Genomic DNA, 17,672 nt, shown 5'->3' with positions numbered 1-17,672 from the left:
CTAGGACTTCAAGTTTAATCTTAGATAGTTTGTGATAGTGGACTTGTAGCATGCATTAAAATACTTTTATTTGTAGGTAATTATAGATTTACATGTAGTTAGAAGAAATTGACTTCATATTCTCTGCAACTACTTTCTAAGAATAACTATATAACTACTGATTTTCCTGTATAACCAGGAAATCAACATTGATGTAACCCAGTGACCTTATTGAGATTACATAGCTTAACATCACACACCTATGTACATGTAAAATTGTGTGGATTTAGTTCTACATGTGTATTTAGATGAACCTGTTTTAATTTAATTTTAATTTAATTCTATCAAATTTTAGAACTCATGTGACCACCAATAGTGTTGGAGTACCTTCAGTGTTAAGGCCTGTTCAGGTTGAGCCAGCGAGGTCTGGATCAGTCCACCGGGTAGCCAGGCCACTACTGGGGCCGTCAAGAGTGGGATCGGTACTTGCAACGTGGCATGCACAGAGAAATATCGCAGAAAATAAAAATCAGATGCTTCCCCTAATCAGCAAAAACTAGGAGGAAAGGGGCAACAGGAAGAGGTCGAGCTATAGAAAGGGCCCTATAGTGAAGCAACTAAGGTGACCAATCAGAGGGTATGGAATAGGGGAGGATGGAGGCTCTTTAAAACACAGGAGGTACATAAACAAATGTATCAAAGTTAATCACCAAACAAGCATGGGGTGGAGGGAGGGGGAGGAAATGGGATGGGGGCTGGATGAGGGCTAATTGGATGATGTGTGCTTGTATATCCTCTCAAGTCTTGTATTCCAATGTGATATATGATTACAATGCACCAATAAAAATAAATAAAAAAAAAAAAGACCTGTTCAGGTAATAGAAGGAGGAGCATTCTCCACCTTCTGTGGACTGGCTGTTAGTGCCTTCGCAGGCCACCTGGAATCCTTCAGCACCATGCCAAGATCCCCGAGGAATCCTATTCTCTCCCTTCCTCCCCAAACCATCTCATCCTCAGTTGCTGGGAGGATGCAGCTAATACTGTTGGCTTTCCTTGGATTTCAATCAGAATTGGCCTCACACAGGATGAGATTAATTCTTATTTTGGAAATAACATTTTTAGTTTTCACTTTTTTTAATCAAAAGAGTCATCTTTATTGGAAACCTAATGAACATAGAGCATATCAGTAAAAACAACCAAACAATAAGAAAAAGCCCCAGAAGCCTGGAATTAAAAGGAAATAATTAACAAAGCATTTAGAACGAAAGGGTAATGTTAAAAAGAACGCATGTCAAAAGGAAGCTTCCCTTCTTTCAGCAGGGGTGCACCTCTGTGACCAGGTCTGTCTCCCTTTCTCTCCTCCCTCTCTCCTTTTTATCTTCTTTAAGTGTGTATCAATTCAAATTTAGAACAATAGCTATATAAGTGAGAAGGCTGGTTCCACCTCCCTGCTGGGTCTGTTTTTTCCTCCCTTCTCCAGTATAAATCTGAATGGTCCTGGCCAGTGGGGCAACAACCTAGCTTGCAGTACAAAATAAATAGATAAAGTGCTTTGAAGAAATGCTTATGTTTTAAAAACAACTATCTAACTTTACACATGGCTGGATTACTTGGAGTTTTGATAATATACATTATAATTAAAATCTCAACTGTTGGCTAAAATTTGAATATTATTTTTTTCCTGTAGCATATTGAATATGCATTCATGAAGGTTTTCAATCTATATTTGATATTTTATTTCCTCCAAAGTCTAATGCTAGACAAAATTTTGTTCCATTGTTTTTCTCCTTAAAGACCAATACAGAGAAATGATTTTCTTGGTTAATATTGAAGTTAGTTGATGAATGTGAGCATTCTATCGTAATTTATTCATCTAATCCCAGTGGCCTTTTGGTTATAGAAAAGAAAAGCTCTGGGTTGAGAGATTTGAAACAGTATGTGGCGTCATTGTCCCTGGGGCTTATTCTGGTGTTTTTTTCTTCCTAATCTGCTTCCCATTTTTAGCACCAAGAAAATGATAAATAAGCCAGAAACAATTTGCATAAGGGCAGTCAAGTGATTTCTTGATGTGGTTTTGTACAAATTGGAATCATTCTTCTTTATTAAATGTTTGGAAGTTTTTGTGCAATTTCAAAACTTCTTTTTCCCTCGGCAGAAATAAGAGAGCCGATGTTAGAAAAGTCGCATATCGAAGCCTGGTAAACCGCTTGAATCCTCTGATATTAGATTATGCTAAAAGAAAGCGGTTTCATGAGATATATCTTGAGGAGATGCCCTGGAGAGCGCAGATGAACCTGTATCTGGCAAGCACGCACTTCAACCTGCTTTTACAAAAGCTAGGGGAGCGAGCGAAGATGAGATTCGGCATTTCACATACAATGGTCAGGTACAGTGTGTCACCAGTGAATCGTACTTTTTAATATCATGAACACGAATTGTATTTAATGTTTCAGGCTCCAGTGTTGTTAACGATAAGGTTTACTGAATGTCTATATCTTAATATTGGCAACTGGTGTATTTCTCATTCCTTCCTTCCTTCCTTCCTTCCTTCCTTCCTTCCTTCCTTCCTTCCTTCCTTCCTTCCTTCCGTGGTACTGGGATTCCTGGAAACCTTCAACCTCTGGGATACACTCCCAAACCTATTTTTTATATTTTTATTTGGAAACAGGGTCTCTTAAGCCAGCGCGTCTGGCTTCGAACCTACACAATCCTGTCTCCGCCTCCCAAGCACAGGGATTACAAGCGTGCGCCACCATGCCCGGCTGTAATTTTTTTTAATCTTAGAAAAGCTTTTCTGGTAAACAAATACTAGCTGTAAACTCTTATCATGTGCTAATTTGCATATACCTTGAATGCGTGTGTTGTTATAGCTTGCAGCACAAGAGTAATTCTATGAGAAATGTAATATGAATTCTATAATAACTATAAATATTAGTAGGCCTGTGGCAAATCTTGGTTTTATTTAGAGGTATATTTGAAGCTTCTATAAACAGAGATCATAATTTCTTATACAATATACATTTTTTATTATTAAATATTTCAAACTTCTATTGAGTGTCTTTGGTTAAGTGCTATGGGAGATAAAAATAGAAGATAAGTATATATATATATATATACACACACACATATATATGTATGGAATGCTATGTGAGCTATTAAAAGGTGATAAAGAGTCATTCATTTAAAAAATAATTCTTGTTGATTACCTGATAGATACAAGGTACTGCATTAGGTACAAGAAATTTACAAAGATGAATAGGTCAGTAGGTTATATTACAAATAACTATAATGGTAGAAAGTCCAGGACATACAAAGTCATTTTTGTAATTAGAAGAGGCTTTTCTCTGGCTGTGTCTAATAGGAAAGGTTGCATGAGGAGAAGCACACAGGCCTGGGTTTGACAGATAGGCAAGGTTTAGAAATGTGCAGATGGGGAGACATTTTTTTTTTATTGGGGGGATTGGGATGGAACCCAGGGGCATTCTACCTCTGAGCTACACCCAAGTCCTATTTTTTTTTTTAAATTCTTTAGTTTGAAACAGCATCTCACTGAACTGCAAAGGGCCTCTCTAAGTAGTAGCTGAGGCTGTCCATGAACAGCAATTCTCCTGTCTCAGTCTCCCAAATTCTGGGATTATAAGCATGTGCCACCACGCCTCACTTGAGACAGGCATTCTTGAGAGTTGGAAGAGGCTTGTAAATCAGACCCCCAGGCAAAAAACAGAATGACAACCTTGGATAGTCTGATTAGAATCTTGAGCATATGAAAGGAACAGGTGTGCCGGGTGTGGTGGCTTGTAATCCCCATGCTTGGGAGGTGGAGACAGGAGGATCACAGATTCGAAGCCAGCCATACTGGTTTAAGAGACCCTGTTTAAAAAAAAAGAGTATAAAAATAGGTCTGGAAGTGTAGCCCCGAGGTAGAAGGGTTTCCAGGAACCCCAGTACCACCAAAAAAAAAAAAAAAAAAAAAAAAAAAAAGAAAGGAACAGGTGTGAAGTAATTAGGAAGGTAAATCAGTAAATCAGTACCAGATCATGGAGGGTCTCCAGTTTTTTTGACATCTGAGTTTTATTTTAATTTTCTTATGGTACTGGGTATTTACTCCATGGGAATTCTTCTGAGCTATACTCTGAGCCCAATTTTATTTATTTATTTTTATTTTAAAACAAAGTCTTGCTAAGTTACCATGGGCTGCTGGCCTTGAACCCATGATCTTCCTGTCTTAGCCTCCCCAGTACTGGGATTATGGGTGTGAACCACCATGCTCCACTAAATCAAAGCTTTATTTTATATATTCTAGGAGATTAAGGGTTTTTTTTTACAGGGCCACAATAAGAAATTTCTCTGCCAGCAAGGTATCAAATGGATTAGGGAAACACTGGAAACAGGATATGGATTAAGAGGATGTTTATTTCAGTTATCTAGTGAAGACAAAACACAGGTTTCTTTAGAACTTTGTTTCTTTAGAACTTTGGTTGAAATCACTGGCAGACTAACTTCACCAAAACATCTGCAGTTAATTCCCTTTCCTAGTGTGTTAGGCCAGATCTGCATTCAGGAAGTCATGAGCCTGCCATTGACCCACTCCTGGGGCTGGGACCAGGATAATATGGGCTAACTGTCCTCTGGATACTGAGAGATCTTCTTTGAGTTTCTAGTCATGCACCACCATTTACTCACTGTCATTTGACAGCACAATAAGACAGTGATCAAATTTTTATCAGGGTAATTTTTGGCTAACTTTGATTTTACTTTTTATTTTTAAATTTTTTTTATTGGTGCATTGTAGTCATACATCTTAATGGGATACAAGATGGTGGAGACATACATGCACACATCACCCAATTAGCCCTTAATTCCCGACCCACTTCCTCCCACTCCCTTCTTCTCATGTTTGGCTTAGTGATTGATGTTTGTTAAAGTACATCATGTGCATTAGATAATTCCCCTCTTCCCCCCTCCAATCCCCTCAAGTCTCCTTATTTGCTCATCTATAGAATCTCCAAAAATGGGCAAATGAAGTAAGTAGACAATGAAGGAAGAAATTCAAATGGCCAATAAATGCATGAAAAATGCTCTAAAACATTGATTTTATTAAAACTGTTCATGCATACTCAGTATTTAATTAGAATTATTTTCATGGAAGATGTTTATTGCTTAGGCTATATTTTTAAAAAGAAATAACTGATATGGACACATTGCTGTGTATAGTCGGTATCTTCACTGAGCTGTGTTTGAGTCAGGTGATTCTAAGGTAACATAAGTTATTGTTTCAGAACTCAGAGTGAGTCTGTGTATTTCATTCCCATTTTCAAGGGTACTTTTAGGGAAATAGATATTGATGTTAAAATTCCTAAAAGCAAGATTACATCTTCCAATTTTAAAAGTGAAATGGTAAAGAGTTTGGCTTTTCTTAAGTATCAAGATACCTTATGATATAATATTCAAGAGCACTCACAAATATTTTAAAAATAAAAATAGATTGTATTTGACAAATTAATTCAATTTTGATTATATTGTTTTTTAATGTGATTTTTTTCTCCCTTGCAGTTTCCGGTCATGTGATCCTAATATATTCTCACTGTATAATTCAGGAACAGTATTACCAACAGCGAAACTGACTGTAGAAAATTACAAAGCAATACTTGACTTTCTTCTTTCAGCTAAAAAAAGAAGGGCCAACTTACCATCAGGTAAAATAAATATGTTAATTTACCATCAAATTTCTTTAGATTTTTATTCACTAATATAACACACACATATACATCATGTCCACATACTTACAAAGATACACACATCATTTTCCAAGATCCAGATATTTAGCTAAACTTTCGACTTTTGTTATTTGATAGAAGATTATTTGCTCTATTTTTTAAAAATTACATATTATATGGCATCACCACATACATTTGGAAATATCTATTTTGTGTTCCAACCTAAACGAGTCTGGATATTCAGCAAATGTAATGTTCTTTTGCTAAGTATTGGAATCCTCTAGTGGTTCTAGATCAGTGAAGAGTGCTAGCAAGTGTAATATTTGGTAGAAGTAACTTTCCGAACAAATCTCATCAGACATTTTGATATAAGAAGGCTCAAAATAGTCACAACATATGATTTTCCATTGGGGAAGGGAGTCCACTCTTGTCCTTGAGTCTCCAACTAGCCCCTTCTGTGAAGGCTCATCTTAAGATGAATGCCATAATGTCCTCTTAGCAGGACCGTGAAGTGTGGCTATCTGGTCACATGTCACGGTGGACCGAAAGGTAGTGACATTGCGTGAACAGATTTCTAGATCTCAGTGCTGCACCAGTGATAATTGTCTACCAAACGTGGCTGATTTGACGCCAACCTTCCCTTCCTATAGAGATGATAGAGCCTGGGCACTATCCCTAGCCTAGTCATCTGTCTTGAATGTCACCTGTTTTACAAATAAAAAAGATTATTTCTTATACTTTATTAAAATTTATATCCATTGTCTTTATACTACACACCCACTTAAATAGAGTTTTAATAATGGCATTTTATGTCCTATATAAGTTACTGCTGGCCAGGGATTTTGACATGCCTACCTTTCCCAGCAGTGTCAGCTCATGTTGAGGTAATAGGCATGCTCTTTAATTTTTTTCTAGGTTAGAGATTAATTTTAACGGGGACCCACACATTATACTGTATATTCTGAAGTATTTAAAAGTAAATTCTATAGACATAGAATTTGTTTTTTGTGTGTATAGATTATAATATATTAGCTTCCTAAGTTTTTTTCTTTTTTCTTTTTAAACTGGCTTCCTACCTGCAACCCACCATAAAATTGGCAAAAGGATACTCGGCTTTTGGGATATTATCTAGTGCAGAGTTGGGAGAGAAGGTTTGTGGCCTGGAAAATGCTCTTTTTTGATGCCATAGCATAGGGAAATGAGTGAGCTGTGTGTGCTGTCCCGTTGAACTCAGGTTTCTGTATATGTGTCTTGGAAATGTCCTACTTTGGTGAAATTAAGAGACAGTGGGTTCTGTCATTGTTTCCCCGTAAACAGTGGTCATTCATTCTTACCTCTATATTACTCCTTTTGCCCTTGCCTATGATGAATTGTTCTACTCTACATTTTCTCAGGTGGCTAGCTTATACCCAGCCTTGAAGACCTAACAGCCTCCTTGCCTAGGTACTTCCCCTGGCTCCTGGTGTCTCTGGTAGTCACATTCTTTCCCCAGGTTTATGTAGCATTTGTTACCTGAATTACCCATTTGATGCCAATTGCCTACTGTGTTTTCTAGCACTTAATTTTATATTTTAAATCATGTTATACTTTATTTGTTTCTTGTAGATGCTGAAGAATTTTCTATGTTTATGAGTTCCAAAGGTAGTGAAGATGTTACGTCTAAAACGCCAACAGTGTATGACTCAGACTCACTCTCAGGTCTCAGTGCCAAAGATAAAGATCGAGGAGCCAATTTGGGACTGGAAAATTTTATGAAAATCTTTTTGTATTGCAGGAGAGCAATGGTAATGTGATATTTTTCATTTGCTCATGTGGTAGATATAAATCTCAGCCCATATACTTGGGCAAGTAAGATGTTCTATATCTATTGACTTGCTAGACATACCTTTAGCTTCGATGAGGCCTCGTCTTGCTGGGCCTAGCCTCAGCCTCACCTGAGGTTTGCCTTCCATGGCACTGAAGTCTTATGTGTTGCCAAGTCATCAGGGCAGAAGGGTATATGCCTTCAGCTATCTTTCATCCATCCGCCCATGGCCTAAATAACCTTTGTCCCTGTCTGAATTTTTTTAACTATGCACGCACTTCTCCACTGCTTTGGTACCACACCTGGGAAATGGGGCTCTCTTGTGGCGCTAGAAGTTGCTCTCTGTGGACTTCATAGTCCTCTTTCTTTTTTTCTAGCATAGGAGAAACTATTTTCAGGCCATAGGAAGCCCTGTCTCTGCTCTAACCTCTTCCTTTTACCTCCTTTTCCTATGTCCTCTCTTCAGTGATCCCCCCTGACTTCTCCTTTTAAAACATTTTGTGAAGCCGGGCGTGGTGGCGCACTCTTGTATTCCCGGCGCTTGGGAGGCTGAGACAGGAGGATCGCACGGGTTCAAAGCCAGCCTCAGCTACTTAGGCTTTCAGCAACTTAGTGAGACCCTGTTTCCAAATAAAATATAAAAAAGGCCTGGGAGTATAGCCCGGAGGTAGAAAGCCTCTGGGTTCCACCCCCAGTACCACCAAACAAACAAACAAAAACCATTTTTTGATAGACTATTAAACTCTGAATTGAAATAATTAGTTGTAAAACATGAGTTTCCTTTTCCCTGTAACAGGAAAGGCATATACTTCAAACTTCTCAAGAGGCGAGGGAAACTCTATCCTCTCTAAACAAGAAAAGAGTACTTCAGTTTCTTTATTCTCCAAGGAGTGAACAGGGTGCTTTTCCACAGTGTAAAGTACACCCAGGTTATCCCCCTTCGGCCTGCGCATTGGATCCTGTCCTCCTTTCCACCAGCATCAGGGGCTTGGGCGAGCTGAGCCCCACTGCCCTGTGAAACTCAACTCTTCTCCTGGTTCTTTAGCCCACTCCTGCCTCGGTGCCTTGAACAATGACATTAAACTCATGCCTTCCCCAGCCCTTAGTTTTGCCTTCTGTTGTCTGTCCTTGCTGTCTCCGCCGCCACCGCCCTCATGTGACTTGTTCAGCTCGCCATGCACATTCCTGCTCAGATGCCGCCTCCTCAGGGAGCTTATTTCCCGCCCACCCTGTCTAAAATAGCATCTTCTCTTGCACCTTGTCAGGGTCCTACTTCCTTCCGCTTTCTTTTTCTTTATACAATATATTACTCTCTGAAGTAATTTTCTTCTGCTTTTCAACTATTGGTCTTCTGTAATAATTTGTGTGTGTGTGTGTGTGTGTGTGTGTGTGTGTGTGTACTAGGGATGGAACCCAGGGGCATCCTACCTCTGAGCTACACCCTCACCCCTATTTTTTATTCTTTATTTTGAAACAGAGTCTCACTTAGTTGTGAAGGGCCTCACTAAGTAGCTGAGGCTGGCTGCGAAACTGTGATCCTCCCATCTCAGCCTCCCAAGTACTGGGATTACAAGCGTGTGCCACCACATCCAGCTTTTGTTCTTTTTTTTTTTTTTTTTTTTTTTTTTGAAGCAAGGTCTCACTAAGTTGCAGAGAGCCTCACTAAGTAGCCGAGGCTGGCGGCACACCTGCAGTCCTCCCGTCTCAGCCTCCCAAGTACTGGGATTACAAGCGTGTGCTACTACATTCGGCAGTCTTTTCTAATACATTCAAACACTCAAAGCAGACCCAGTTGCCCCTTTACACTGCTTTATTTCTAAGCACCTAGAACAATAGATTTTTGGTTCAGACCACTGGTATGCAAATCCTGCTTCAAGGCTTAGTAGACTCATGACCACAAACTTCCATTTCTTCTCTGAGTAGAGTACTAGTACACACCTGTTTTGTCTAGCATATATGGATGGCACATAGAGGTTGTTAGTTATTTTTATTAAGATTTGAAGAAAGGTTTTGAGAGATTTACAACCTTTGCACCTTTGGCGTCTTTTGAACATCACATTAGGTTCTTGCTCATCGTGGAGGTTACTGGACTCTGCTTCAGAACTGTTGTCGGGCCTTTTGGAACTTCACTCAGGAGCTGCAAATACTTCTTAAACAGGCAGTGGATCTTTATAAAACATTTCCTATTAGCCAAGATGGTTTCCTCTGTACCTCTGTTTTACCATTCTATTTGGGAGCAGAGTTACTTATTGACATGTTACTACAACTACAAGATATCAATTCTATTAAGGTAAGAGTATTTTGGTAATTATTTTTATCGTGTTAACTTAAAAAAATATATTTTACTATGTACCTTGTAATAAGTAGAATTGATGTTTTTCTTGAATTTCCCTTGAGTTTTTTTATATTTATTTACTTCTCAGTATTATTTTATCATATATAACTGACATTAATACCAATTAAAAAATGCCAGCCTAAAAGTTTATCTTGTTTGGAGGGAAGAGAAAGTAACATTTAAATGAGGTCTAACTGCTATATAAAGCATGATCTTGGCATTTAATCCATATAACAATCTTTTTTATTTTTTGGTGGTACTGGGGATGGAATCCAGGAGCATTCTACCACTGAACTACATCCCCAGCCCATTTTTATTTTTTATTTTGAAACAAGGTCTTACTGAGTTGCAAAGGGCCGCACTAAGTAGCTGAGGCTGTCCGTGAACCATGACCCTCCTGTCTTAGCCTCCCAAATACTGGGATTACACAGATTTAAAAAATAAGTGAATTCGTTGAGAGCTGACATAGTTTGGTGGTTGATTTTTATTCTACTGTTTATCTGCTCTTGTTCTGTCAGTCCAGGTCTGCTAGAATTTGCAGTTATTTAAAATCTACCTCACTGTGGTTTAAATTTTGGAAATAAAACAAAAACAATGCAAATATAAAAATAATCCAAACTCTTTATTTTTTTTGGTGGTACTGGGGGTTCCTGGAAGCCCTTCTACTTCTGGGATACACTTCCAGACCTATTTTCTTATATTTTTACTTGGAAACAGGGTTTCTTAATCCAGCAAGGCTGGCTTTGAACCTGCACGATCCTCCTGTCTCCGCCTCCCAAGCGCGGGGATTACAAGCGTGAGCCACCATGCCCCGCGCTAATCCATACATTTTGAAAGTTAGCGAACACATAAACATATTGGGTCATGATGTTTATAATATTTCTGGAGGAAAAGTACAGAAGCCAGATACTGTAAATAAAATTAAACTGTTGTTAGATTTTATATCTTTCATATAGAGTGGAATGTGATCAGTTAAGGATGCATGTAATAATCCTGAGCGTAACTACCATAAAAAAGATATAGCTAAAAAGTCAATGAAGTAAAAGGAAAGGCTACGTAATAGTTAATTCACTTAAAAGAAGGCAGAAAAAAGGAGCCGGGGGATGAAAAATACATGGGACAAATAGAAAGTATTAAAACTAATAACTATTTTAAATATAAGTTGGCTAAGCACCTCAGTAAAAAGCAGAGATCAGCTGCATAAAAAGAAATTCATGTATGCAGTCCATAGGAGGAGCACTCTGAATATCAAAAAATAGATTGAAAACAAAAATATGGAGAGTGATATACTGTGAAAACATCAAACATATAAAGGTAGAATAAATAAAAAACAAGGGAAACTTTTTGCCTTTGGAGTAGGCAGAATTTTAAAAAAAAACCCTCAAATTGCAGGAAATAGAAGCAAAAGTAGAAAAATGGCATTATATTAAATGAAAAAGTTGTTGCACAGCAAAGAAAACAATTAGCAGAATTAAGAGACAACCTACAAAGTGTGAGAAAATACTTTCAAATTATATGTCTGATTTGGAGTTCGTATCCAGAATATGCATGGAACTCAACTTACTAGTAAAAAAATTTCTGATTTAAAATGGGCAATACACGCCAGGCGTGGTGGCGCACACTTGTAATCTCAGTACTTGGGAGGCTGAGACAGAAGGATCTCTGTTTAGGAGAGCCTTAGCTACTTAGTGAGGCCCTCTGAAACTTACTGTTTCAAAATAGAGAATAAAAAATCAGATTGTGGGTGTAGTTCAGAAGTAGAATGTCCTAGGTTCCATCCCTGGTACCTAAAAAAAAAAAAAAAAAAAGGGCAATAGACCTAAGTAGTCACTTCTCAAACTCAAAAGATATGTGAAACGGCCAAAAGATTTATAAAAAGTGCTCAATATTAGCAATCATAATGGAAATGAAAAACATACCACTTCAGTCCAGTTAGAATGGTTATTATAAAAAAGACAAAAAAATAACAAGTTCTGGTGAGGGTATGGAGAAAGGGAAACTCTTACTCATTGTTGATTGTCACTATGAAAATAGTTTGGATTTCCTGAAAATTAATCATGTGATCCAACAATTTTATTACTAGGTATATATCAAGATAAAAAATAAGTAAACCAAAGAGCTACCTACACTCAAGTTTACTGCAGCATCATTGACAATAGACAAGAAATTGAAACAAAAGGAAATGTGGTAGATATAAGACAATAGAATAGTGTTCAGCCATTAAATGATGAAAGCTTGTCATCTGTGACAACATGATTAGAACTGGTAGATATTATATTCAGTGAAGTAAGTCAGACACAGCAAGACAAAAAATCCACATATTCTCATTTATATATATATATAATCTACCAAGTAGATCTCATAGAAATTGAAAATAGAATGATAGTTACCAGATGCTGAGGAAAGGAAGGGAAAGAAAGAGATGGGGTAAAATTAATCAATGGGTGGTTAGAGTTAAGAGCAATAATTTCTGAAGTTGTACTGCATGGTATGGTGATTATAGATAATAGTAATATAGTATATATTTTACAAAAGCTAAAAGAAAGGAGTTTTAATGTTTTCACCACAAAAAATTGTTTGAGGAGAGAAATATGTTTACCCTGATTTGAATGTTTTACTATGCATCTATATATTCAAGCATCATATCGTATCCCATAAATATATATAATTTTTTATATGTGTTAAAAATGCTAGTGAGATTATATTAGCATTAGGTAAAATAGCTTTAATATCAAGGAGTAGTATGAGAAATAAAGAGGGCTATTTCCTAATAAGAAGAGGCTCAATAATTAGAAAAGTATATTAATCATAAATATATATGTATCTAATAAAAACTTATTTGCTAAGATAATTTTATAGATTTTATTCAGTATTTCAAAAGCTATGTAAAATCGGTCTTAATTCCAGGAAATTCAAAGGGAAACATTATTTTTTTGATTTTTATTTGGCAATAATCTCAACTCACTATGGCGATTGCTAGGTATGTCATGGTGCCTAGTCTTATTGGAGCGCCTCTACTGTTCAATTCTTTATCACTTAGTTTTCATCAGAGGGACATTCTTTCAAATAGGATGTTTTTGTTTACCGTGGAATTACTATCCATACACCAAGAAATCCTTTGTGACTCAGTTGAGAGTCAACTGTAGGGCACTGTCCACGTTTCCATAGAACCCAGCAGCTCCTCACACAGTTCCAGGGTCAATCCTGGGGAAAAAGGCTCCCTGCTCATGAGTATCTCTCCTGCATGTTCCAAGTAACATGATTATTTATATAGCTTTTCTACTTTATTATGGAGCTCTGACATTCACATTAGCGTATCCTCTCAAATCACTCAATACTTCAAGGATGTTTTAGATTTCAAATTATTTTATGTATTTCAGTCATAGAGATAACATTAATTAATGCTTCATAGCAAGGTAGTAAATGATCTATAATGGGAAAATCTGTAGTGCAAAGTCCCAGTTGTTGGGCTGTCTTAATAAAACTTAAGAGACTAAAACATTAGAGTTTATATTCTTTAACTACTATGGAATTAAATTGTAAACAGATTACTACAATATAGAAGGAAAAAAATTCTCCCTTATTTTTCTCTTAATATTCATAGGATCTGTAGTCATATTTCTCTTTCACTAATTTGTGCAAATCACTAATTTGTGCTTTTCTTATTTATATTCTTTATAAGTATTCCTAAGAATATTCTAGTTTATAAACCTTTTAAAAGTTATTAAAGATTTTTCACCTTCTTGATTTTCTCTGGAGTCCTTTCTGTTGTGTTTTATATCTATCTAACTGATTTCTCATCTTATCATTTTCTGCTTTTCTTCTTTCTTTTTTCTTTTTTCTTTTGTGGTACTAGCAATTGAACCCAGAGGCATTGTACCTCTGAACTACATGCCCAGATCAATGTAGAGATGGGTGCTAAATAAGACAGCTGGGTATAAAATGCCAGATTTGTTTGGGATGAACTCTGTCTTGGAAGATACCATAGCTGCTAAGGGCTTTCTTATACTTCATCCCAGAAATAAATTTACTACATAAGCACTGGTATGACTGACTGACAACAGCAACCCCTCTTCTTTGAGAGTAGAGCCCAAAGCAGGAAATGTAGTCATGTGATTCTTTAGTCAGGCAGAATCTGACAGCACAGTCAACCAGGAAGGGTTGAGGGGGACAGGTTTAAGTTCTTTTACAGTCAGCAAGAGCCAGCAGTGCCTCCACTTGGAAACCTGAAGTCAAGGAAATAGAGATAGCTCCCATACCCACCCCAAGCAGATCTGTGCTATTGGAGGTCTTAAGAGTCAGTGGAGGAGGAATTGAGCCCATAAATGATAAAATTTACCATAAATGATAAAATGCCAACTCCCTTTTATTGAGCACATCCCAAGGACTAGGCTATACTGAAGAGGCAAACAGACACAAGTGACAAGTGCTCCGTCAGTTATTTATACCTACATGGCCTGACCTCAGGTATGCAGATTGCATTTCATTGCCAGGTGACTTCCAAGGTCTGGTAGCTTCAAGGATTATGAATCTTGCTTATACTCTACTTTGGTGAAGACCTTCTCTCTTCTATGCATGTGTTCATTTTATTGCTATTGATGGGATAGAAGAGGCTGGACTTTTCCTCTAGTGTTTTGGGTTTTTGCTTGGTCTTTAGATGGATCTAAGAAGCTGTGTTTTCTTTGCCTCAGGTATTTCCAGAAGAACACACACATGCATCAGGGACTCATGGGAAACAAACACAGTATTGTAGTTAAAATAGTAATTACTTAATTTTTACAAAAAGAAGCCCTTCTAGAAGACTTTCCTCTTCATAAGTTTGACCTTTGCAATAAAAAAATTGGACATAATATTCTGCAAATTAACGAATGTAATAAATATATTAAGGAACTTTAATATTTGCATATACTAAAATAGTTTTTACTAAAAGCTTTACCATATTGGTTTAATATTCTTACTTAAATGAATAGCAACTATAGACTAAGAAGTATCGATCTCAATCTGTGCTAATATGTAAACACCAGCCATGTGCAACTACTTAAATATAAGCTAGAAATATTTAAAATCAGGTAAAATTTAAAATTCAGCTGTACTAACCACATTTCAAAATTTCAGTACCTGCAAGTGTTTAGTGGCTGTGTTGAACTATCTTGAATAGCAAAAATAGGGCACATTTTCATCAGCATAGAAAATCCTGTTTGGTAACACCAATGATCCAAACTACCAAGCTTTATTTTCACAATAAAAAAATTAAAATCCCCTTTCAGTTTTTTTCATGTTATATTATCACATTCATTTTTTCTGAAAAAAGTAATAAAATCTGAAATTACACAATTATTTTCACGTTTTTTATTTGCAGCCCATTGATGACAAAGGGGAGTTCAGTGTTCCAAGCTGTTATGGGAATATTAAACATGATAATGGTGGTTCCAGCCTTTCTTTTGAACATCCTTTGGATGATGTAAATGTGGTTGATTTGAAATGGATTCATGACTTTGTATTGAAATCTCTGGAAGTTTTATATCAAGTGGAAAAATGGGAAAGCCTTGTATCACTTGCCATCCAATTCAACATAATCTCACAGTGAGTCCTGCTGCAGGGGGCAATGAAAAAACAACAGATGCTATTGGAAAAACAAGTCTTTACTAATATTTGCTTTGTAATGTATTCTTTACCCTGTGCAGCGAGAGGTACACAGAACAAGTAACACCACTCTTGGTGTATGCACAGCGCCAGCTTCTTCTGAGAATACAGAAGTTTAATGGTCCAGATATTACCCAGCAACCTTGCGCAAAGTATGAGGCTGAACACGGAGAGAAGGTAAGTTCAGCTCTGTGGTTCACAGTTGTGCTTTCTTATTAGTACCCACATAAAAGACAAAGACTTAGGCATCATATACGTATTATTTTTACTTTGGAATTTATTATTATTCAGATCAACAAACTTTATTGAGAGCCTGCTAGGTGTAATATTTTTCATATACAGGGAAAATAGCAATAAAGTTTTTGTCCATAAGACAGTTTTATTTAGGTGAGGGCTGACTTACCCATAAGGCCCCATGGGCATAGTGTCTAGAACCGATTATACTATTAGGGACCTACTGTATGTTTGAATTTAAAAAAAACAATAAGAAAAAAGTAACATTAAAATAAAGGGAGATTTTAATTTTGAGTGGCATGGTGGTGCATGCCTATAATCTCATTACTTGGGAGGCTGAGACAGGAAGATCTCAGGGTTGATGCTAGACTGGGCCACTCAGAGAAACCCTGCTTCAAAATGAAAAAAATTTTAAAAAGTACAGGGCTGTAACTCAGTGGCAGAAACCTCTGCCCCATATTCAATCCCTACTAACACACACACACACACACACACACAACACACACACACACACACACAGATAATGTTTTAAACTTTATTATTAGTATTTTGTGCTTATACCAATATAATCAAGAAATGTAATTTTGTTTTGGTGGTACTGGGGTTCCTGGAAGCCCTTCTACCTCCAGGCTACACTCCCAGACCTATTTTCATATTTTTATTTGGAAACAGGGTCTCCTAAGCCAGCGCGCGCGGCTGGCTTCGAACCTGCATGATCCTCCTGTCTCCGCCTCCCAAGTGCGGGGATTACAAGCATGCGCCACCATGCCTGGCAAGAAATGTAATTTTAAATAATTTTTAAATTGAGGAATGAGCTCGTGAAGGCAAAAGTACCCAGGGTTCATAAAAATCAGTACAGTTTGAATCAGATGGAGGAAAGACATACGTCAGTTGTCTCACTTATCTACCTGGCATGTGTTGACCACCTCCACAACCACTGGGTATAGTTGTGCAGTTAGTGTCTCGCCCAAAGCCCCCTGGCATCTCTGAGGGCCAGAATCCAGTCCTTGTTGTCCGGTCTATGGCGTGTGGTACCAGTCACCAGTGAGACCTCTCTCTTCTGCTTCTCTTGCAGGTTCCTTATGTGGAGCCTTGACTCCTGCTTACTCTATGTGGTAGTATACAGTCAGAATTCCTGCTTTATGCAGCTTAGTATCAGAGAGGTAGAGATAGTGCTGGTTAAACACATAAGCAGACAGATTTGTGATCATCAGAAGTTCTCTGAAGAAAATAAAATAGGTCAGAGAGATGAAGCCCAGTTGGGGTAGGAGGTGGGACCTTAGCAGGGACAACCAACCAGACCTCTTTAAACAGTGGCATTTAATGAGAAGGAGCCAGCCATACAATGATCTGGAAGAAGAACATTCCTACCCCAGGGAAGGGACAGAAAGATGGCACAGAAAGAAGGCCTGGTAGCTGAGATGAGCAGACAAGGGGCAGAGACAAAAGAGGGTTGCCCTCTCTGAATCTTCTTTGTTATGTCTTCCTCTTTTCTTCAATGTCTTAACAGAGCCCAAGCCTCTGTTCTTAGACCTTCCATTGTCTCTAGCCATACATTCTCCCTCAGGAAGTTAATTCTGGGGGCAAATCAAATACAGTTTTATGGTGATGACAACCAAAATTCCATAAGCATTCTAGATCTTCCTCCTGAATTTTGTGGTGATCTCAGTGCCTCCATCAGTCAGGGTTCAATCAGAGAAGCAGAATTGGTAAGATAACTCTCCTTCCCTCCCTCTCCCTCTCCCTCTCCCTCTCTCTGGGTTTATTATAAGGAATTGGTTAATATGATTGTGGGGTCTATCTAAGCAGGTTCACAGTTTCTAGGATGGGCTGTCAGAATCATGAGGCAGAGGAGCCTCCCAGGCTGAGACAGAAGCTCTTATCCACAGTCAGTCTGTGAGGAGAAAACAACTTAGTCCTGGCAGCCGGTTGGTGTTTGGAGTCCTGAATGACAGCTGGC

General features: G+C 37.7%; 1 protein-coding gene across 1 annotated transcript in view; it reads left to right on the top strand.

Annotated features, from left to right (window-relative positions):
- CFAP54 (cilia and flagella associated protein 54) overlaps positions 1–17,672 on the top strand; it is a gene marked incomplete at both ends in the record, with an annotated part of 316,371 nt that overhangs the window by 134,214 nt on the left and 164,485 nt on the right. The window contains 6 exon segments of the mRNA XM_080704815.1: positions 2,135–2,365; positions 5,533–5,675; positions 7,302–7,480; positions 9,563–9,790; positions 15,195–15,418; positions 15,520–15,655. Of these exon segments, the coding sequence (XP_080560941.1) occupies positions 2,135–2,365; positions 5,533–5,675; positions 7,302–7,480; positions 9,563–9,790; positions 15,195–15,418; positions 15,520–15,655 (1,141 nt within the window).

The sequence above is a fragment of the Muscardinus avellanarius genome (genome assembly GCF_963383645.1).
Source record: "Muscardinus avellanarius genome assembly, chromosome: 11".
Taxonomy (NCBI): domain Eukaryota; kingdom Metazoa; phylum Chordata; class Mammalia; order Rodentia; family Gliridae; genus Muscardinus; species Muscardinus avellanarius.
The sequence above is the reverse complement of the archived record's forward strand: the minus strand, read 5'-3'. Positions and strand labels throughout refer to the sequence as shown.